The sequence below is a fragment of the Nylanderia fulva genome, unplaced genomic scaffold, assembly GCF_048542155.1.
Source record: "Nylanderia fulva isolate GAGA-0341 unplaced genomic scaffold, ASM4854215v1 Scaffold4, whole genome shotgun sequence".
NCBI lineage: Eukaryota > Metazoa > Arthropoda > Insecta > Hymenoptera > Formicidae > Nylanderia > Nylanderia fulva.
The window spans coordinates 1,123,505-1,148,504 of record NW_028190476.1 but is presented as its reverse complement, the minus strand read 5'-3'; the positions used below and the strand labels follow the sequence as shown (position 1 = coordinate 1,148,504).

At 31.3% G+C, this 25,000-nt stretch overlaps 1 protein-coding gene across 3 annotated transcripts in view; it reads left to right on the top strand.

Annotated features, from left to right (window-relative positions):
* Positions 1-9,287: 9,287 nt before the first annotated feature.
* The window catches only part of Gfrl (Glial cell line-derived neurotrophic family receptor-like), a 305,673-nt gene continuing 289,960 nt past the window's right edge, over positions 9,288-25,000 (top strand). For 2 of the 3 annotated variants that reach the window (XM_085486049.1, XM_085486048.1), the window contains exon 1: positions 9,294-11,897. In XM_085486049.1, coding sequence (XP_085342175.1) covers positions 11,489-11,897 — 409 coding nt within the window. In that variant the 5' untranslated portion in view covers positions 9,294-11,488. Of the gene's footprint in view, positions 11,898-25,000 lie in introns of all 3 variants that reach the window. The other variant, XM_085486047.1, reaches the window with a different exon arrangement.

The window sequence follows — 25,000 nt, the reverse complement described above, 5'->3', positions numbered from 1 at the left end:
TAATACATCAAATGTTATTATATTAATATATATGTATAATACGTACTTATTTTGATTTAATCTCTCTAATTTTCAATTTTTGTTAAAGTGTTGATAAAATATTTTGTAACTAGCATTTCTGAAAAAAATGCTTATTGAATATGTTGAAGAGTGCTAAAAATCAATAAATTGATTTCTTTGCATCCAATCTAAAATAATTATTTCTCGACTGATTTTACATGCGTAAAGATTCTTTCAGAATATGATAATAAGAATCTTCTTGAACCATTAAATAAAGAGCTCTCTTTATGGTAATCATTCTTTTAAAAATCTCATTTACTTTTCTTAAAAATAATTATTGTTAAATATTAAATAAAATAAATACTTAACTATTTAACAAATTTAACAAAATACGATTTTGTTATTTATTTTTTTAAATCTTATCTAAAATAATGTGTTATCATTATTTTAAATAATCCTTATAAATTTTTAATTATATATTTTTACTATAATAAAATGATTTAAATGTCATAACAATAATGTTGCTTTTATATAATAACTTGAAAAAGATATCAACAGCAGCAAACATAGGAATCCAAACGCTTCTTCCTCTGCTGTTGGAATTATGAGTAGGTCGATAAATGGTACAACAACAAATAATTCTTACAATAAAGCAAATCCCTTTTTGTTCTGCCCTCGATATTTATTGGAACGTAATAAAATGTCGGCAAAATAGAATAGTAGTGTGTGACAAAAGTGATATAACCAAAAGATGTCGATCATGTGCAAAATAGAAAATCAGTTTCTTTCTACAAAGTATTTATTAATATTAAAATAATATTATATTTTTATATTGTACGATAAATCTCTTTTTAGTAAATTATTGTTTGATATTTATAAGAAAATTGTAAATGAAATAAATAACGGTATAAGAAGAATGTATGTAGTTAAATGGACGGTATTTCACTATAAATTGGTATGACAGTCGGTTTAACTATATATATCTTGCTGACGTCAAGAGTAAATTTACTGAAATTTCCCTTACAAACTATGTACTGCAGTCGAAGACCTGACCTCAAAAGCATCGAAATATCTGCAATACAATTAAGGCAACTAATATTATTCGTTTTATTATTACATCTCTGATATATAATATTGGTCTTTATTATAATACCAATAATATTTAACAAAATCATTCTATCTATAAAATATATTAAGCATAATTTAATAATGGTTAATTATAGAAAAAAAGTAAAAATAATACCTACATTGTTTTATTATTTAATTAAACGTGACTTTAGAGACGATAAATTAGAGATTAAAAATATTTAATTATATAGAATCTCGATAAATCTAAAACGTATCATTAAATAAACAACGTAATTCTTTAGAAGATCAGTTTAAATATTGAGTTAATTAATTTCCAATTACAACTTTAAATTAAATAGTATTGTACATATATTATTATCAAACTAATGATCGTAATACTTTATTAACTTTTTACTATAATAACGCAGATCGGATTTCGGCTTTCGATGTTAAAATATTAGAGATTAGTCTAATCTCTAATCTATTAATTTGAAAATAATTCAAATGTCTATCTGTCTAAAATAATTAAGCAAAATAGATTTGTAAAAACCCATTTTCCTGAATACTCTTATAATGGCGGAAATTCCAATGTATTTGACAGTTTTTGGCAGTTCCTAAAAAGAACAAGGACGTGCTCAGGAGCCGCGAAAACCTCGAAAAATGCTCCGACTTCAATCCGTGAAAGATGCATCGATGCATCTCGGTGACGCGGAGCGTGCAAGTTGGCCTTGCCACGATTGGTCCGACGCGGCGGCCGCATCGGTGCGGTGCATCGCGCAGAGCTCGCGCGCCGCAGTGCACGGCTGCAGTCGAGTCATTATGCAGGTACTGCCTGTCGCTTCTGGCTTTAAACCCGCGACCGCAGACCGACGTTGAGTGTCGACTGTCGCCGGTGTTGACTCCTGGCGCACTTGCGTCCGGATGCATACCGTACTCATCTCTCGTCGCTTCGCGTCTCTCGCGCGCCGGCGAACCACCGAATCTATTATATCAGGCTGAATGTGTGATTCCTAGTGTGAGACAAAACGATACGCGACCGCCGTCATGATATGCCCTTGCTCTCCCACTACGCATTCATTAACCCTTTAACTGTATTCGCTTCATACATGCTTGCATGTAATAATTCATATATATATAATTGCATTTCAAATAACTAGATTAATTTTGATAACTTTTTATATGTTGTATTTAAAATTTTGATTACAATACAAATAAAATTAAAACATTGTTTTTCGATTTATTGTAGAATTACTATAACAAAGATTATTTTAAATCGATTACAATCTCTATAATTTTATGTTTCATTATACTTTCGAATCTTAATGGCGTTTTTTTTCCAAAAATTAGATATACTAAGGAAATGTTATATATTAATGCACATTTCTCAATTAATTTAATAAGTCTAAATTAATATTGAGTAGATTATAATAAAATCTGTAAATAAAAATTTGGAAAACTTAAATTATATGTCAGAGAGAATCTTTTTCTCTCTCTTTTTTTAAATAGAATTTAGCAGACATTTGGCATTTCTGTTTGATGTTAAGTTTAGATGCAGAGTGCACGCGATGTATATGTATATATATGAAACGATCCTCAAGCACATTTAATTTTAAATGTACCGTGAGAATTCAGGTCAAAGACCTCTGTCTCAATTGAGCTTCATCTTCTGTACCTACATTGGCTCTCCGTTTAAATATCCTTACTCGCGCGTTTTACTTACTATTTTCACGAGTAGTATTTCTGCCGGTATATTTCGCAAGTTGCAGTACATAAATCTCGATACGTAGCAATTACTTTCAACTTAAATCACAGCGTCACGATGCAGCTGGCCATCGCCGAAAGTCATTATGCGGTTAGCTTGCGATTCGCAGTTTATCGTGAATGCCGATCGATCGTATCTTTTGAATCGCAAAGAACTCACGCTCGAAAACTCGCTCGAAGGACTCATTTGGCACGTGATCGTTCCGTTAAAGAAACTCGCTTTAACGAGACTAGCAAACCTAGTCAAACAAAGTCAAGGACGATCGCGTTAAGATACGATGTTCTCTCTTATCGATCATATTATTAGGGAACCTCGATGGGGTTCGAGTCATTGCGAGATTAAACCTGAAAAAGCTCACGAAGCAATTTAGCTAAACTTTAAATCCTTTCTTTTTATTTTTTCGTGGAGAAAACTAATCTTTATTTAATCAATTAGGAAACAACATATTAAAAACTGATGACATATTAAAATATAATATTTTAGAAACATTACTTATTGTTAAAGCTGAATCTTTTAATATCATTTAATACATCAAATGTATTATTTGCTATTTTGTCACTGATATAAGTTTATTATATTATTAGTTTAGTATTATTGAGTATACTATATCTATATTTTTAATGTTATTATTTTCCATGTAATTGCAAATTATTTTTAATTTGGATTATTTTCTGTTAATTTTATTAATATTAAAAAATTATCTATTGTATTTGTGTGATTCCTAGCGAAAGGTTTATTTCATAAGAATAATTTGCTTAATTTTTTATAAGTTTTGTATGATGTATATTTAATTTTCATTTTACATCAATTTTAGAAATTGTGATGTTGGATTATTGCGACTTTTAAAAGCTATAAAACTAAGAGAAGTAGGCCAAAGAAGTATGCTTCCACTTTACTTCTTGCTCAATAAATGGAGTTTTAACTGATGTCATTATAACGTTACTGCAATATTAAGAATATAATCTGGAATTTTTGCATTTTCACAAAGCTCTCGAAAGACATTAAAACAAAAAGATTATATGGCTTAAGTTGTCAAAAAGAGCTGAATAAATATGCTTATCTTTATTTAAGATTAGATATTTCGTAAATAATTTCATACGGAAATTATTAATAACGATCTTAAGCGTGCCCATTCCACAATATCAACGCGATAATCCGCTTATATCGTTGATTATAGCGGGCTTCCACTAATAATCGTTAAGCAAGCATATGCCGAACCGTGTTACAAATTGTTATTAAATTAACCAAAGTGTAATTACATGATCAATTTTCCGTGTAAATTAGGTTCGACACATAAATTTTGCAACAAACATTATTTTCCGGTGCATTATTTTGTTTTTATAATTAAATAGCTTTTCGATCCCAAAATGACCATTATATATAATTTGTACCAGATGTTTTAGTCTGTATTAACATTAACGCACGATTAGTCGCCTAATTAATATTTGTCGATTATTAATTTTAATAATTTATTTTGATCGATCAAATCATTTCGAGAATATTATCGTAAACTCAGCCTTTTGACGGATTCATACGTTTGGCGATCATTTAACATATTCATTAAAAATAAAACTACTTAAAGTAATTAATTACAAATTGTATCAAAAGTTTATAATTAAATAATTGTATCAGCAGTAGTAAACCGGTTTATGCAAATTAATAGTTTTTAAAAAGTATTTATTTTTTCATAAATATATAAAGGTTTTGCGTATTAAAGATATAAAACAATTAAAAGCCAATAAAAACCATGCGTAGAGGTCGTACAATATAAAATTAAAAAGGTTAATAGATTAAAATAACGAATGAATTATAAAGTTGAATATAAATTTAATTATCTGACGTTTCGGTCCCACTTTGGGCCATCTTCAGAGATTTCAATACAATAAAATAAAATGCAAACTCGTGCGTTTAAAGATTGCATACTGCGAATCGATCTCTCGTCAAGGGAGCCTCCCATCGGTACCAAACTATAGAAAAATGCATCTCCATGCACTCCATTAAACTAACAGATTGCAAAACTATCTAAGTGACCGTGATATCTTAATTTACTCGATCAAAAAAAATAAAAAAGAGGGGCACCCACCGAAAGAACGAATACTCCGAAAGCTGTCAACAATGTACACTCTTCAAACGACACATTACGAATACGTTAAAAGTCAAACCCGAAAGTCAATACTTAGACAAGCACAAACAAGGTTTAATAAATATCAACCACCGACATCTACCACTACATTCCTGTGTCAAATATGCTTTCCAGCATCGGCAAATAAGCTTGATTTAATCGTTCCGTGTCATTTATCTTTTAATGCATAATCCTCATGTTGAAAAATTTTAACACATCAACTTTTTGTTAATTAAATTGTCTTTTATAAAAAATATCTAACATAATTATAATTTAATTTTATTCGCCTTTCTTTATTGTTAGCGTAATAGTTAATAAATTATATTTTAATTATGTAACGCTAGTTACCGTTAATTATTTTATTTATAATAAATATTTGATTAAAATTAAGAAAAAATTAATTATATATCGCAGTTAATGATTAAAATATTAAAAAATAAAAAATCCCGAGTTTAAAAATATGGAAAACATTAATAAAATGATCTTCCAAAAGATAATATAAAATTGAGAACAAACGTGATATAACGTATAAGATATCTATATAAAATTACAACGCAAACAGATGTGAATTAAGCTGGTAGATCTTTGAATTGTTTGCCCAGTCAGTATACGAAGCTAAGACACGCACGACTGACCTCGGGATAGTCTGTAACTTTGGCCGAGATAACCGATCGAAGCACTTGGCCAACATTATAAGCACATATTGAATATTCGCGAGCATTAGATAAATCACTGAACTTGAGGAACATCCTTGTGGCTCGCAATGCATGATCGCGGTTGCGTGATCGTTGGCTCCCTGACCTTTACAATTTCTTTCACGAATCCTATTTGTGATCAGTGACGTTGTAGTCGCCGAAATAAGCTCGCGATGGTTCGCGCCAGCCTCGTGAAATATTGCTTCGTTACGCTAATTCCATACCCTCAACCGGTGCATGTCGATCGCACATTTCTCTTTCACTCTCTTTCTTTCTCCGCATTGAAGATATACCGAATTAACTTTCTCAAATATAAATTTCAGTAGCGAGTAGTTGACCGGCTTGGCCAATTTGATTTTGGGCTTGCGGCAAGATGACCGCATGGCCTACTTTAAAATTGAACGAGAAGGTCGAACTACGTGATATAGTTCACTTAGATTAAATTTAAATTTAGGACTTTAAATCATTCGTTTCTAGTTATTCTTTCGGAATATTGGCTTTATTCACAATTGATTTATAATGTGTGCTATTTGTTCTTATAGTTATATTTACTAAGTTATAAACTGGCAGTGATATTGTTGAGGATAAATTATGTACCTACTGTTATAATTATGTATTGTTTTATGTAAGAATTGAGTTAAACAAAATATTTTATAACAATAAAATTAAGCTAAATATTTATGAAAATATTTCAAGAAACAAATATGTGAAACTTAGTATAACAAAAAAAAATTTTTTTCTATACAATCAAATTCAATTTGATATTTAATTTTACTTTTTCACATCCAAGAAAAAATACAAATATGAGTTTGATATTTTTTTTTTAATCATCACGACCTGTGCAGTTTATCGTGTCACGATTTTGTAGGGCGCAATTCGTTGAATATATAGTAAACTTTTATCACTTATATAAAAATGCCGTCCATCACACCGATGGAATGCTCTACTAATACTTTTTCACTGGTGAATCTGACTGGTGAGTGGGAAATATTTTTGCAAGATTTAGTTAATTAGTTGCTACATTATAAAAAAACATTCGTTGAAAATATGTTGTTGAATCTTTTTATTAAATTTATATTTATGCACTCACTGCGTATAAATTTATACAGTATTACACATGTTAAAAATTTAATTTGAAAAAAGAAATTAGTTTTTAATGTTTCCATAAATATAAATAAACAATAATATTATATTTTATATCTTCTTTAACTGTTAATAAAATTAATATTAACAAAAGTTTAAATTAAGAAAACTTAGCTCTGTTATAAATATATTTAATATTTTATATTAAATGTTAAAACAATTATATAAAAAATAATTGTAATCAATGAAACTTTGAATAAAACATTAATTTTGACAAAGGGAAAATAAAAGTAAAGAAAAGGGTATATTAATTACTAGAACGTGACGTCAATAACATTATGTCATACAAATGCTTGAACTTGAAACGATTGCAATCAAGAGCAAAAAGTTTGAGAGCGATCCATCAGCACTTCTGCACTCAGCTAATCAAACAATTACGATCTCAAGCAATTAAACTTAGTTAATATCACTCGCCAATATTAGTTCAATCGCGTTTAATGGACGCAAGCGAATTACGATTGTGCGCGATGCGCGTCCTTTTACATTAGTGATGGAAAGTAGATAATGCATACTGACCAGCATTAGAAACTGTATATGCAGTTGCATTACCCGCTAATTATTAGTAGAGATTTGATTGTATATATTTAAAACATGCACATTTAATCAAGTATATAAAACAGTCCAAATTTTTTGCATTTCTTTTAATTTACGAGTTTAAATGTACGATCACAATTTTTCAGAGAACAAATTTGTCCAATGCTATTTAAAAAACTTTTGAACATTTAATCGTAAATAATTTTGCAATTGTGAAATATTTTTACAGTATTTGATAATTTCACTTTTAAATGTATATATAAAGGGTTAACAAGTATGCAATTTACAAAATGATAAATTGTTACACGAGAGCAAATAACTCACTCAAAGCATGACGCCTGCAGGTTAATTCCACGTTTATCGATCGAAAGGGGAAGGGCGAAATAAAAACGGAAATAAAAACTGGAACGCGCAATCAAAAAGGTTGAACCACGATTTCGGATGCCAATTTTGTAACCACGGGATGAAAACTTGTCGATAGCCGAATCTACAGCGAATTAATGTATTGAGCGCATACATTTAAAGTTGATTAATTCTGACTATACCAAGTTTTTGTTAATTTTGTAACGCGAGCAATGTTTAAATTTAATTTAGCTTAAATTTAACTTATATTGTTTTTATATAAGTAATTGTTACTTTTGTATTTTGTTTTATGCGATTTACATGTATAATGCTATCTGCATTTCCATTACACGAGGTATAGAAGATCTCTATTTTCACTTTTAGTATACTTAATGTGATTATCCGATTCTTATTTCACACTTATTTCATGTTAATTGTATTTCATATATGCGTTAAAATAATTATTTATTGGAAGAATTAGATCACATAATTTGTAAAATTATCAAACATATAAAATATTTTCAAAGATTTTCCTCTTGGGTTTTGAAAAGAAAATTATCTTGATAAATAAAACAATGATTGAAAACGTGAAATATTTGCTTTTCGAGACATATGTCAATATTATAATCCATTCTTTTAAATTATAATCTTTTTATAAATTTTAAATTTCCGAGACAATGGAAAATCTAGGTCATATTTGATCTCTCATTATAGAATGTCTGTAACTCCGGAGTGTAGAATTTTAATCATGACAAAAGAGTATATCTCTCATATATGAAAAATGACCTTTTCAAGTAAATTTATTAATTCCGTTTCGCATCACTTTGTATGTAGCTTTATTTTAGTTTCTCGTAGGTTCATGAGTAATAATATAGTATTTTAAATAATGTACAAATTAAAAAAAAATTTAAATACAATTCCATATCCATTTTTTGTCACAATATAAAGAGATAACACGGTAATCAGTTCCTTATTCTTATTGTGTGAAATTTGATATTAAATACTTTGAGACAACAGATTCACAACAATATATACCTACAGCAATTTAAAAAGCAGCATCGAAATAGTCTGTCAATTCTAATAAATACTAAAATATATACTTATAATAATTATTCATGTTTGTCTATATTGATTTATTGCTTTGGAGACCGCTTTTCTCGTCGACATTGTCAATACCATGCGGTATCGAAGATGCCGTTCGCAGAAAGAGTATCGAACAGACATCGGTGTTTGCGGTGTGTTCGATGCCGAAAACGTGCGCGAGTAAAGGATATATCAATACCTCGTTATATTTAAACAACCCCCAGTTCAGTTACGTCGACTGTAGTGGGAGCCGGCGGGCACTTCCGCGTAACCGACCTCGACAAGCCGGGGCGAAATGAGGTCAGGAACGGCGCACACGATGCCGAACGAGGGTCGCGCGTTTGCTTCGCGGCCTACCGGCGCCGCGGCAGCCTAGCTGCTGCTAGCCGGGGGTAGTTTGCCCCTCTCGGAACTGCTCGGCTCGATTCGACGCGACGACGCCGCGTGGGGACACCGTCGCGGCACTCCACCTGCACACCTGCAACGCGCAGCCACACACACCTGCATACGTATTATACGGGGTGTCTGCCATTTTTCCTATTGTCTCTCTTTTCAATTTTTTCATAAGTCGCTCGACTTAACGAGTTGATTTTTTTTTGGGAAAAATTCCAAGGGAGATCTTTTTCAGTTTCGAACTCGATGACCGATTCATATTAGATCTGTTTCTTAAGTTGAAATCTATTTGCAGCTTATGCAAGATCTTTTTACTATTTTGGTTTCTGCATTATTCGCATTATTTTAACACAATTCTCAAAAAGACGATAAAAAATTTTTGACGATTAGGCTGGGCAGATGACTTTCTTTATATTGAAACTCTAATTGGAATGCAACTCAAAGACGATAAATGATAAAAATTCCCTCTTTAAATCAAAACTCATAAGACGTTGTAAGAGCAAAATATGCAATTTTTAATACATTTGAATCGCGTATATTGCAATTTCTTGGATATTATCGATGGCAGAAAATATAGAACGATCAGCAGGTAGCTTATTTTCTGCTGTGTGACGTAAGATAAGTCCGCAACACCCCGTATACACACGGACGAGCGAACCAGCGCGAGTTCGTGCGCAGGAGCTATCGCGTGTCGACGAGCCGGAGGGTACAGAGGGTTGGCGGGGGTTGGACGTCCTCACGGCGGTTCTTGCTCGTACGGCAAGCGGCCTCAGCGTCATTGGGCGTCGGGACGCCGCCACGACGCCGCGCTCTCGGTTTCGAAACGCGAAAGCGCGACCGCGAAGTGCCGCGACACGAGGACGGGATCCTTTCGTGGGATTCCTCGGTGGAGTACATTCGTTTTGCGAACTTGCGAAAGTCACGCGAGCAAAGCGTTTTCGCGCGTCCGAAAGCGGGAAAATTCGCTAATCCACTTGGAGGAAGATCCGCGACGCTGCTTCGGCGGTCGATACATTTTTTTCGGAGACATCGATCTCGTGTACGAAAATGTTACTCGTTATCGGGGATCGTCGAACTAATCGCCTTCTCGCAAGTGACGACGATCAAGTGAGTCTCTGATCAATGAGATCACGCAGAGAACATCGACAACAACGGGCCGCAGATAATTCAATCTTCCTGAAGATCGACGAGATTTAATGGATAGATTGTTGGTGTGTGTGTTTGTGTGTGCACGTGTGTTATGATCTGCCGAGATGAGGATGGAATGAGAAGACCGCGTGATTCTCGTTACCTTACTATCGAGATTCTTGCTTTTCAAGAAAAGCTTGTCTTTTTACAATATCGATAATCTTCCAATCAAAGCCGTGCGTTGCTCAAAAAATCCTCGCTGTTCTTGGATTTGAGGAATTTATAAATCCTGAATTTTTTGAAAAAGATAATAGGAGATCCAGTGTAGTGGAGAGTAGTGCCATATTTTTTGGAAGTGTCTTAAACTTGATATACAAAGAGAGATGCTTCAAATGAGATAGATCACAAATTTACACAGAACTGCAAGTGTTTTATTGAAAAGCATCGGAGAACATTTTTGCAAAGTGTTTATCCTTTAATCTATATTTAACGCCTCGCTGGAAAAAGGTTCTTATTGTTAGTACCGTGAGGAAAATTTATAAATTCTAAGTCTGCAGGAAAGGGAGCTTTCTCATATACATAATACAATTTTTCCTCAAGCGATGTGTCGAACTTTTCACTGTGGGTCTACATAATTTTCGTTCTCATTCAAAAGATCGTGATACCCTACAAGAATGATCTAAATAGATCTTGAACCCAAGAGGGTACGATGGAAATTTTAACGAAAAGTTTCAATTTTTTCATTTTATATTCGTATCACGATACACTAGAAGAAATATCATCAGAATTAAGAGAATAATTTATAAGTGTTATATATTTGTACATCAAAAAATCTCGATTGATCAATACTTCGTTAAAAAAAATCAGAATTACTTATAAGATCGATCGATTGAATTTAAATCTACGAGAGAAGAAGGAAAAATCTCTCTGAGAAAAATTTCGTAATAAACGTTCATCCGAAGTATCTCGAATGATTTAATTCCGCATTTAGCTAATTTGCTCAAGAGACTACATGGTAAAGGACTAATTACATATCTGAATAATCGAGTAGAGAGATAAGGAACGGTCCTGAAATATTCAAGTGACATCTCGAAACAGTCATTACAGCATTAACAGCGAAGATAAGCTCCTTCGCTGCGCCATCGATTCCGCGGACGGATCGCGCATCCGCCGCGCCGACGGAAGTTGGATTTCCGCGAGTGTAGGATTCGAGGGTGTATGTGTGATGACGATGACGATCGCGCCGCGGGGACCATCGAGGTGACTCGCGGGGGCGATTCCTGGGGGATAATCGAGTGGTACCGCAGCTCGCAGGATGCTGCGAGAAACGGGAAGAGCGAAGGGAGGATCTCGCGGCGCGAATTCGCTCGCAGTTCACGATTGGTAGGACCGATGACGGGGGAGCATGACGATCTTCTAACGGCGCGCGAGACGCCGCGCGTCGTCGGGACGCTCGCGTCGCGCTCGCGACCCCTACTGACGACCCTGACGATGCTGCTCGTCGCGCTGTCCTGCTGCTGCGCTCGCGCCAGCGAATTCCCCGAACGGGAATGCTGCGACCTACCCTACCCGATCCCGGAACCCACCGGCAGGTCCACATCCGCGCCGACGCCGACCGGAAGGAGCGGTAAGTAGTTCCTCAGGAATATATCGCGTATCTGCTTAATACCACAAAAATCTTTATCCCTTTTATATTTTTAATATTTAATTGAAAATAGAGATTTATTATACTACGCGTAGTAAGACAATTTCTCGGCAATGATATGAAATGTCGAAGGATGTATATATAAGTGACACATGTGTATAATGAATTTATGAAAGCTTTGTGTCTTTTAGATATTTTTAATCTATAGAAAAAATGGTATAAAAAGAAAATCATTATTTTATTAATAAAATTAATATAATTATCTTTATAATTATTAACATAATTATAGACAGATGATAAAGTGGCTAAAAATTGTTTTATCTGTAAATAGAAGGGAATGTAAAAGAAAAATTGAGAAACTACATATGTATATTATACGTATTGTGATTATCAATAGCGTTCATCGATTAAGGTCAGCGCAGGTAAATTTTGATTTTTAATGAGATGGGATATAACCGGGTCACGAGCGCGAAAATCTGCTTTTATGCAATTCGCACACAACGCCAATTATTAGGGAAACAATGAAATAATATTCCGGCACTATTGGCAACAGAGAGACTGGAAAATAAGTTTCAATTTAATTATAATGGTGCTCGGGTGCTATAGTTAATCATCATAAGAGCGCATTAATATTTCCGCGGAACTAATTGTTGTGTGCGATATATATTGGTATAAAAACAAAAACACATATACATATATTTCCATTAAGAGTTAATTTTGTCAACAAAAAGACAAAAAAGGAAAATAGGAAAAGAGTATTCTAAATTCGATTAAAAATTAAAGACTACTTTAAAAGTAAGAGACGTTATGTAACAGTCTTAAGATTTGCTTTCTATTTGTACTAATCTGTGATCTTTATCTTTGAAAATATTAATTTTTTATGCCATATAATATAATATTTGACTAGAATACATTGACAGTAGAGAGCAGATAGGCTCCAATAATTGGACGGAAACCAATAACTGTAGGTATGCCCTGGCCACGTTCCGCTAACCGCAGCTACTGGATACTATGATTCCTGTTCGCGGATGAACGGATCATTAATTCGGTTACAACGGGTTATTAATTTAACAATGCGTAGCCAACTCAAGTTCGTCGTATTATGAATTTAGTGATTAACCCAGCGAATCGTAACTTGCGTGTCTTCAACTTCTATCAAAATGTAATTAATAAAAATGTTACCGCAATCAAAAGCATATCAAATTTGTTCCATTTCTGGTCATGATATTGATTCACCTAAATTTAAAAAAAACTATATATGTGTTTAATACAAGATGTTTATTTTATTATGTGTTGATAATATAGATTTTAATCAAAACAGAGTTTATAGTATATAATTTTAAAATTTTTAATAAACAGGGTATACGCACACACACAGTATATAGATTTTTAATATATTTTTATACGTCTAAATAACTTTGAATAATTTTCTGAATAACTTTTTATGCAAAATAACTAATATTTAAATTCTCTCCATGGAGAGTTTTTTTTTTGTTAATATGAGTCCAGAGCGTAGCTCGCGACTTTCTCGAATTTAGTCGAAGTCCGCAGTTGCGCTGCGTCGTTGTATAAAATAACGAGGGAAGTTACCGCGTAATTGATCGCATTATTTGTGTCCGTGTGAGCACTCCAGCCTCGTACTCGGATGAACTTCGATTGAGGTCGCGCGCTCGATCGAAGATTATCTACGCTCCTCGCTCGCTAGAGCGATAGCGTAAGTTCAGGCAGAGTGGAAGTCGTTTGTACCCCTTGTGGAATTTCTCGCAAGGCATCGTCTACGTCTACGTGACCATAGAGAACATTAATGATGAAAGACGATCAACCCGATCCGCTCCATTCGCAGGTTTATACTAAATGACCCTGAACTATATCATTTGCCACTATTTATGAATACATATAAATGTTAACTGTAGTATTTGATTAACTTACTATTTTGTTACAGTCATCAATTATCGATTGTGGTTTTCGAAGTTTTATAACGTTACATAAGATAGTTTTATGATAAATTCTTCTTTCTCTTATTATTATCAATCATGATCTCGTATGTTTGATCTGTATTATGATAATGTATGTACAGTTTTAGAGTTATTTGTATATATAGTACATTATTGCACGATTGCACGATTAATTTATATGCTAAGAGAAATTACTCTATTTAATAAACATCTTGTATACGTATATGATTATGTTATATGTATATGTATACAAGATGTTTAATGTGTGTTAATACAAAACTGAGTTGAAACATAGCTGAGAGTAATTTTTATTCCGTTACGCACAAATCTAATTATTCTCGCATATTCGCTATTTAAAATCTATATTTATTTATATCCATATTTTATCGTTGGCATTTAATGTGTTTTGCTTGAAATAATTCTTTATTTCCATCTGCAATCGCACGCAATACGGAAATGTATCAAATATTATATATTTATCATTTTCTGCACGGAGAGTGTTTTCTCTTAAAATTTATCCTGAAAATCATGATAATCGTGGGACAATATGCCATTGAAAAAATTTTATTTTAAAGAATTTTACACATAGTATGTTATGTACACAATAAAATTAATCGAACATATTTTATATATTTTTGTGATAAATAATATTTTTTATTGTGATAAAAATATTAATCTCATTATTATTAAAATATTAATCAGATTACCAGGATTTTCAAGATAAATTCTAAAAGAAAATTCTTTCTGTGTATTTTTCTAATTGTAAGTAGAATGTAGTGTGTCGTCATTATTAACAAAATTAATATAAAAAAAATAAATATAAATAAGTAATACATTTAATTGATGTGTTATAGTGAGAGAAGTGCGTTACTTACAGAAATAATTTAAATGATAATTTTGAATATATAATTATGAAATATTGAATATATTTAATTATGAATGTAAAATATGATTGTTCATGTTAATTATTCACCACGTGTCGGTTAAGTTTTCAAGAAACAATACTTTTTACTTATAGGCTATCATATTATGTAAACGTTTTCTGCAAAGTGTCTATCAGGAAAGATTTATTGACGAAACGTGATCTGCTTCATCGATTGCCCCGCTTAACGATCGTGGAATTAATTTTCTCGTGGGCGATTATGAGCTCGCGAAGCGTAGCCGGCTTCTTTTTCAGAGGCGCTGAATTTTCGCGAAGTAATCAGTAGCGACGGGAGTCACGTAAATGCATAATTGCAGTCGGTTCGTTTGCATTCCTTCTCATCCGTGACATCCCGAAATAAGCTTCCGCGAGGGAATCGTCTTACATTCCCCACGATACTTCGCCGCGGTGGCGCGGCGTTCTACGTGCTTAATGATGAAAGATGATCGCTTAGGCGAGCTCCAATTTATCGCTCGTTTATCGGCGTTTCATAAACGTTCGGACCAATCGAGGGCGAAACAATTCTCTCCGCAAAACTTGCGGTAGAACGTTTAATTTGCGTTAACTGGAAAACTTTGTCCCAAGAATTGATAGCAATTTTGACGGAAGTTAGGCATTTAGATAATCCATCATAATCCAGAATAGAATTGTACCCTGTCACGGAAAATGTAATGACATTTAACATATGAGAAAAGTAACTTCAATATCAATCGGTATAGGTATAATCGCGTATGAATTCTACAATAATTACTTAATACATAAATTCTTGGATTATAAAATTTAATCTCTTTAAGAATATTTTACATTGTCTTCTAATTATTATTTAGTGTGCAAATATTATGCGAAATTTTATTACGGAGACAAAAAGATTGTAACTAACAAATTGATTGTATTAATAATCAGTTGTTAAATTCGTCAAATTTATGCATTTTGTCGTGATAGCAGCATTGATTTGTGTTATTTGTGTTATAATATAGAACAAAGCGTCATTCATCATTCAATGAAAATTTACAATTTGTGGATCATATATAAAATATTAATTTCTGGTATATATAGCTTATTCCAAAGGGTCTCGATTTAATGTAATTAAATTGTCATTTAATTTGTGATTTTCATTAAAAATTTTATAAAATACGCGAGCAATCAAGTGTCATGTTATTGTGAGTGACAAATTTCTGATCGATTATTAGCGCATTGAATTGATGAAAAATCAAGAGATAATTTGAAATAATTCGATTAATATGTAATGTGACGTATATTGATATCTTTGTATTGATTTCCAGACTGTCGCTGCCTACGGTTTCATATAGATGTAGACACTCCACGATGGAAATTGTTCATTTCCCTGTGGAAGTGCCGCTTGTCCGAAACATTGACTATATCTAGACGTGGGATATAAATAACGAAATACGTTTAATCCGATCAAACCGGGCTAATCCCAAGATTTATCGTTCGATACGCTGCATAATTCATCGATTCTTAGCACGCCGGATTTGTGAATCGCACCGCAGAATACTCCTCTCGACACGAACCAGATGGATTCTCGACGTTGGTAGCATGTTTTATTCTGTGTGTAATATCGATCCACACGTAGTGTTCCAAAGAATAATTTATACAATTTCTATTTCACTCTTTACACATAAAAAGAAAACATTTTTACATTTGTTTTTAATTAATTTAAATCTTGAAAAAATTATGATCTAAATTAGTTGAAATATTTTATATTAAAAAATATTATTTTTATTTCATTTTAAATTTATTTACAAAGATTTTACTCTGTAAAAAAAAAAACAGTTTTTATAATATAAAATATAGAACTTTAATAGAATTTTAATAGAACAATTTTATATCAAAAATGTGTGCATCCGATTCTTCCTTTTATCAAAGAGTAAGCTATAATCTATTCGCTATTGATTCTTCTTCTTTCTTATCAAAGAGTAAGAGATAATCTAATCTTTTAACAAGATTTTATTTGTGTTCCTTTAAAATTTAGCTTTTACATGCAATTCATTTTTCAAAGTAAGTGACCTGAAAATCTTTTGACCCCAGATATTTCTAATTTATTTATAATCTATCTATTGCAGGTTTTTTATATTTTTAATTATTGAAAGGTATGATTTTAATGCAAAGGAAACACATAATAAGGCCAGAAAACGAGCACCAAATTAATTATAAAAACATAAAATCTATACAATTTAATCGTTAATTCATCTAATTATAAGGTCATACAATCATCTGAATAAATTAACTAAATAAAATAAAATAACAATCTCCACTTGATTCCTCTCGACCAATCTTGTGGTTTTAAAAATTAAAAGAGCTGACTTAATAAGTATTCTCAAAATAAAATAAATTTATTTTATTTATTTATTTTATTTTATTTAATTAATTTATTCAGATGATTGTATGACCTTATAATTAGATGAATTAACGATTAAATTGTATAGATTTTATGTTTTTATAATTAATTTGGTACTCGTTTTCTGGCCTTATTATGTATGTTTCCTTTGCGTTTTGTACACGAGCTTAATTGCGTTTCTATATTTTTAGTTTTTATAATTTTTATTTACTTATACTTATAATTTTAACATTAGAAAGACTAATCAATTTTATGATTTTATTCCTTATATTTAAAAAAATGTATATATAAAAAAATTTTTGTATATCGTGTACATCGTGATGCGCTTTACTAAGAAGTTCTTTGCATCAACCGTCTTCCTTTGCTTTGCGTTTCAAACGTCAAAGGGAGCGCTTTTTACATCTGCCGAAATGCGTTAAGGCAAACGATATAGAAGGTGCCAAAGAGAGTTCGTTTATATAAAAGAAACTTTCTCGAGAAAATAAAATATCAAACTGCGAGATTAAAAAGGGGAAGAAATTCATGAAGCGTTTGCATCTTGACACGTTTTCTCTTTGAAGATTAATTTGATTTAAAGAAAAGTTACATAATCGACAAGAGTTAACGATTTATTGGCAACGTTTTATTTACTAATATTTCAATATTGCATTCTTAAAAATGTATGCTACATATGTTTCTAATTATTTATTAAAAAACACTCTGTAAATAATATTACATAAAAATTAAGGAGAAAAAAGGAGCTAAGAACCAACACAACGTGCGAAAGAATTTATTAAAATTGATTTGACATTTCGGCCTACATGAGGCCATCTTCAGCAATAAATTACGCTGTAAACAATAATTTACTTATAATCCGATAGATCCTAGTATTTTGCTTTTTATATAAAGTTCTTATTAATAAATTATTCTTTACAGCGTAATTTATTGCTGCAGATGGCCCAATGTAGCCTAAAACGTTCAATCAATTTTAATAAATTCATGGATCTTTCGCACATCACCTTGTGTTGGCTCTTAGCCCCCTTATTTTCTTCTTAATTTGATTGATTTACAGCCGTTGGTATTATTGTTTTAATTTATATAAAAATTATTTTTTTTCAATTAATTTACAATTAATTTTAAATAATATTTAGTTTTTTGTTATTAGACTATCACTTTCTATTTCAATTCTGGAATTTTTTTATATAAAATTATTTTTGTTATAAAATAGACGTATAGAACTTTAATAATAAATAATTTTAATAGATATTTTGACAATTCTAAATTCAAAGACTTAAACCGAAATTTATCTTATATCTTAAAACAAAATTTATCAAATAAATAAGTTGTTAAATATCATAAATCATGTTCTCAATGCAGATATTTTAATGTAAGCTGACAAGAATAATGCTTATTTATTAGATATATTGATTTTGTGGCTGAAAATATATTCTGCATTCTAATTTATGAAATATGCATTTATCAAGCTACAGACAACTTTGTGATAATTATATTAGCATAGATTATTTAATATATTATTTTAATTAATTAATATAGATAAATGTATACTAATAGATAATGTTTATTTAATCAATTAATAGCACAAAAAATTATTAATCAACAAATACTAAAGAATAATTCAACAATATTTAAATGCAAATAAAGTACAATTTTGAAATATTATTATTTAAAATAGCAATTTCTAATTTTATATGTTCGTGTTTTATACATTATACATATTGTTTAAATATAAATAACTTTGCAAATAGCTTTTTTAAATATTGAGTTGTATATTATTTCGGTCACACAAAGCACATGTATAGATCCTAGGATGAAAAGCAAAGTGCCAATGCAAAAGAGCCAGGGATGAATATCTCCATTGATGTTAAATCGCACGCTGAACCAGTTTTAACGTCGCAGCTATTTTCAAGCGACCTACTTTATGCCGAGTCGCGCCGTAACGAGCTTGCCTTCGAACAAATTCAAAGTGCCTTCAAGTCGACGTTTCTGGTCGTTCGCTCGGCAATTGCAAAATTTTTAACTGTTCCGATAATACCGCTTTTGCATAAAATTTCATCGTAGCTCTAAGCCAGCGCAGCGTCGCGATTTTATCTTCGTTATAATTAATTTTACTCCTTGATAGCGAAACACTATCATCGGGTTGATATATTTGCAAAAAAAAAAAAAAAAAAGAAATTAATATATCGAATAATCGGCAGTATCAAATTATAGTTTTTATCACAATCTTTAATTTGAAACATAATTAATTTTATCTTCGTTATAATTAATTTTACTCCTTGATAGCGAAACACTATCATCGGGTTGATATATTTGCAAAAAAAAAAAAAAAGAAATTAATATATCGAATAATCGGCAGTATCAAATTATAGTTTTTATCACAATCTTTAATTTGAAACATAATTAATTTTATCTTCGTTATAATTAATTTTACTCCTTGATAGCGAAACACTATCATCGGGTTGATATATTTGCAAAAAAAAAAAAAAGAAATTAATATATCGAATAATCGGCAGTATCAAATTATAGTTTTTATCACAATCTTTAATTTGAAACATAATTAACGATCTTTGTTTACACAAAAGATGCTTTATTTCGTCGTCCGTCGTGTAATCGACCATGCTGTACTGGTTCAAAATAGTTGGCGCATTCTTCTCGAATGACGGCGCTTAAAGCATGTTTGGCGTCGCGGGACGCAAAATTAATTTCACGGCCGTTAATCACGTGGAATGACGTTTCATATGCGCGCCAGCAGAGTCGTCCAGCGGAGTCGCGACGGAGTAGCCGTGTTCACGAGACCGCTCCGGAATTCCAACGTCATCAAGAAGAAAAGCTCCAACACTCCGGTTCAACACTCGGATCGTATAAGCTCTTTCGCGTCGTCCTCCTCGCGTCTACTCGTCACAGCTTTTTCACGCTGGAGTGTTTACCCTCTTTCTCCCTTTCTCTCTCTCTCCCTCGTTTATTTCAACATAACCCCGCTCGTCGAACTCGCCTCCTGCAAGCACATCTACTTCGAGGCGGCATGATGCTTCCTGCCGCCTTCGGGGTTCGTTGCTTCCGTCGTGGAATATGAGAAAACAGCGAAGATAAATTCGCACAGAGAAACACGGCTCTATATTCTAGAGTATTTTTTTAAGGATGATGATCAAAGAATTTAATGTAGATCAAAAAATTTGTGTAGAAAGAATTGCACATAAATATATAGATATATAAACATCATTTTTGTAAAGCTATAGTACACTTTTCTCTTTCCTTATTCATATAATATTATCTCTTTAATTATATTTATTTATTCATATATAATATTAATTGTATTTTATATTAAAGACTAATGATCTTTAAAAATATAATTAACGCATTTTATATATATATATATTTATATATATATATACTTTTTTCAGTGTTATTTTGACGTAAATCAAGTTTTGAAAACTAAATCCTTAGTTATTTTGAGAAACAATTCTATTAATATCTTTGTTCTTTATGAAGAAACGATGAGTCTTTTGCATGAAGCAAAATGCGCTAAATACTGACATGCACTTTACACAAGCTAACATGGTTTGTTATCCCAGGAATCAAATTTGCGCGAATCGATAGTCGTGCAAACGTTAGCAAGGCGAATCGAAATGCATAACGACTTTCGTCCGGAGAAAACGCTTAATGAAATGCGACTGCGGGATTCACACGTCGAGTAGAGATTAATTGTGGTGGATTCGGAATGCAGTGGCGGATTTGTCGAAAAGGGACAACGAAACCGGGGAATAAATCAAACGCCCGTTTAATCCGCGACGTTCCCGACAATTATGCAATATTGTTGGAGAGTAGCAATTAATTAGCCATTTCTTTCGATCCGGATCAAGCAATTTACGTGATCCGATTAAGAGCAGTAATAATCCAATGAGGATCACGTTATAGAAAACGTTTGAGAGACGCATCTTTGGTACAGAGCTCGGATAAAAATAAAAGGATAGAATTGGCTTGACCTTGTTGATCAGTCAGACGAAAAGCTCGATGCTTGTTAAAATCGACAGCACGGAAATTTTCATCAGCGTATCTCGAAAATTTACACGGTGTTTCATACCTTCTAGTTTTGTTATCAAATTGACTTATATCCTGAAATTCTTAGTGTAACAGAAACATAAAGTTTGATTATGCAAACGTGCTACAGCAGAAAGCATATATCTCCTAGTTTTATAAATTTTATTATAAATAGAAAAGAATTCCATTTATAATATATATAATAAGTTAAAAAATATATCTTATATTATTTTAATAATGAATACAAGAAAGTTTTAATTGAAAGCGTTTTAGCTATAGGAATTTTTAATACTTTTACATTTTAATATTTTAAATTTTTCAAAAAGACTTTGTTAAAGCTATAACTAAAAATAATTAATAATTGAAATGATAAGTTTAATAAAACTATACAAAATATTACAAAATGTTTAAGTAATAGATAATTATTTAATTAATTTTAATAATAAAATTATATAATTAAAATATAAATTTAGATATATTTTAATTAAATTATTTTTGTGTTTTAAAATAATATAAATTATGCGAATCGCGAGGTCGTCTTAATTAAATCAAAATAAAACTAGTAAATCTAATCAAAATCCAATTAAGATAAAATAGATTAGATAAATGTAATCGCAGTTGAATGAAACTAAGATAAATTAAGCGATGACGAGAGATTGCATCCTGCTTGAGAGAAAATAAACAAGATAATCGCATGCTAGCTGAAATAAAATAAATTAAATAAGCTTGGCATTGAATTGTTTAAAATATAAAAGTAATTAAATAAATACGAAACGTCAATATCCATATTAATTTTTAGAGACTGTTTGAAATCTTTCTCCGAAATTTCAAGTATATCATAATAATGCATGACTATTTTAATATTATGTTTTGATTTAAAATGTTTAACATATTTTTCGAGGTATGTCTTGATTTAAAATATTTCTCAAACAGACCATTGTGGACAAACTTATTTCCTAATTAATATATTAATATCTAAAAGGTTTTTTATAAGATAATTTGACAAGTTTCTCTACTTTCTTAGAATTCTCAACAAATATAACATTGCGAAAGGGCAAGGAAATAATAATAGCATGTATAATTTTTAATTTAATTTGTATAATAAAATAATAAATATATTATTGTATATCGCGCTCTCTGATTTAATAATATAATAATATTATAACATTCCCGAAGATCAATAGATTCAGTAAAAGTGAGGACAAGCATACTTAGATGAGTTTTTTAAAAGATAATTTGACAAGTTTCTCTACTTTCTTAGAATTCTCAACAAATATAACATTGCGAAAGGGCAAGGAAATAATAATACCATGCATAATTTTTAATTTAATTTGTATAATAAAATAATAAATATATTATTGTATATCGCGCTCTCTGATTTAATAATATAATAATATTATAACATTCCCGAAGATCAATAGATTCAGTAAAGGTGGGGACAAGCATACTTAGACGAGTTTTTTAAAAGATAATCTGACAAGTTTCTCTACTTTCTTAGAATTCTCAACAAATATAACATTGCGAAAGGGCAACGAAATAATAATAGCATGTATAATTTTTAATTTAATTTGTATAATAAAATAACAAATATATTATTGTATATCGCGCTCTCTGATTTAATAATATAATAATATTATAACATTCCCGAAGATCAATAGATTCAGTAAAGGTGAGGACAAGCATACTTAGACGAGTTTTTTAAAAGATAATTTGACAAGTTTCTCCACTTTCTTAGAATTCTCAACAAATATAACATTGCAAAAGGGCAAGGAAATAATAATAGCATGTATAATTTTTAATTTAATTTGTATAATAAAATAATAAATATATTATTGTATATCGCGCTCTCTGATTTAATAATATAATAATATTATAATATTCCCGAAGATCAATAGATTCAGTAAAAGTGAGGACAAGCATACTTAGACGAGTCAGAAGCGATCTAGCATTACGATCATTGGAATTTAGTGGAATCAGTCGACGGGGCGTCGAACCCTTATTATGAAGCAGCAGCAACGCTTGATGTAAGTTACAGAGGGGTTACGAGAGACCGGGGTCAGAGGGAAGGGTAAATAACGTTCGAGAAACCAATATCGGCAAAGCCCCGGTTGCTGCAAGACAAAAGTTTCCTGGTCGAGTTGGCTGGGCAAAGGCAACTTCCGGCAATGGTGTTGCGGCAAAGAAGCAGGAAACAGGGAAGGAAGGGCAAATGGCGAAGAAGGAGGAAAATAAGGCGCTCGTCCGTTACTCTCATCGATCATCGGTTCTAACTATCCGCTCATAAAACGTTACGTTTTTTCATGAAATTATATTTCCTCTTGCAAAGCATCACTGTGCGTCGAACAGTATTTTTTAGTGTTATTATCCTCTTTCACGATACGTAGGAAATAATACATGGACAATATTATGGTTCATTAATTGATATATAAATTCTAAAGAGTGATTTATCATATATAATTCTAGTAGGGAAACATTTTATAAAGTTTTTTAAATTTCTGAAATATATAATTCTCAATTACATAAATAAAGTATTACACATATAAAAGGTTAATAAGAGCAGAAGTAATATTACGGTTATAAAAACTAATTTATTACATTTACACAATATATACTGATAGAAACAATAAAGTTTAAATTAATATAAAATTATAAAAATAAACTCGAAAGTTAAAAGTTAAATGAAAAAGTAAACGTTTCGATCCAATTTTTCGGATCTTCTTCAGAGTATCCTCTGAGCCGTTCTACTGACATGAGGATTACATTAGCGTTACTTTTGTTACTGTTACAATTAAAATACTGTCACATTATAAATATATGATGCGATTAATGTTTTATATTTTAACACCTGCCAATCTCGTAGTAAGAAAACTAAAGAGGAGCGTTTTCCCACAGTTACGTAAATGTGATGGATTAGTGAGAATCATCTTACTGTTAATCTTACGACGTTTTATTTCGTTTATTGATGTAACCGCATTTAAATATGTTTATTATACTTTTATACGTTAAACATGAACTTTAGACTTTTGTGATTTTAATTTGCTTCGTGTACTGCGCTGAAGAAAATGCGAAAAATTGGATCAAAACGTTCGCTTTTTCATTTGTTTTAACTTTCGAGTTTATTTTTATAATTTTATATTAATTTAAACTTTATTGTTTCTATCAGTATATATTGATTAAATGTAATAAATTAGTTTTTATAGCCGTAATATTACTTCTGCTCTTATTAGCCTTTTATATGTGTAATACTTTATTTGAATTAAAGAGCATTTAATTAGTATATTGTTCTCAATTAAAGTATCATTTTAGAAAATGCACATAATGTAGAAAATTACATAATGAGATAATGTAACTATAAACCATATGATTATATTTTAATCTTACTATTTATAAATTCTCTAACCATGTGTTCTTGACATAACTCGGAAGACTATTATTATAAACTTGTAACGTGTAGTAGCGTTTAATATAATTAATGAAAAACAATATAAGTTAGAAATTCACAGTACCTATATGTTGTCAAGCATATAAATTGAATAATGAGGTACATTTGAACAAATGCATGCGTATAATATAGTGTAAAGCGATTTATCTGAAATCTCTCAAATGCATTCGCGCGATACAAATATCCGCGGCTCATCAAGTTCTTTGCTGTATATACACTAGGTATGAAATACCATGTTACGAAACGAGCGTTTGTTGGTCTCGAAGGGTATCAAATTCATGAAATGACTTTTTTTCGTTCAGATGCAGTTGGAAATCGAGTCTGTTATCAATCTCTCGGACGACTCTCGATATTACACTCATGCGATTTTCG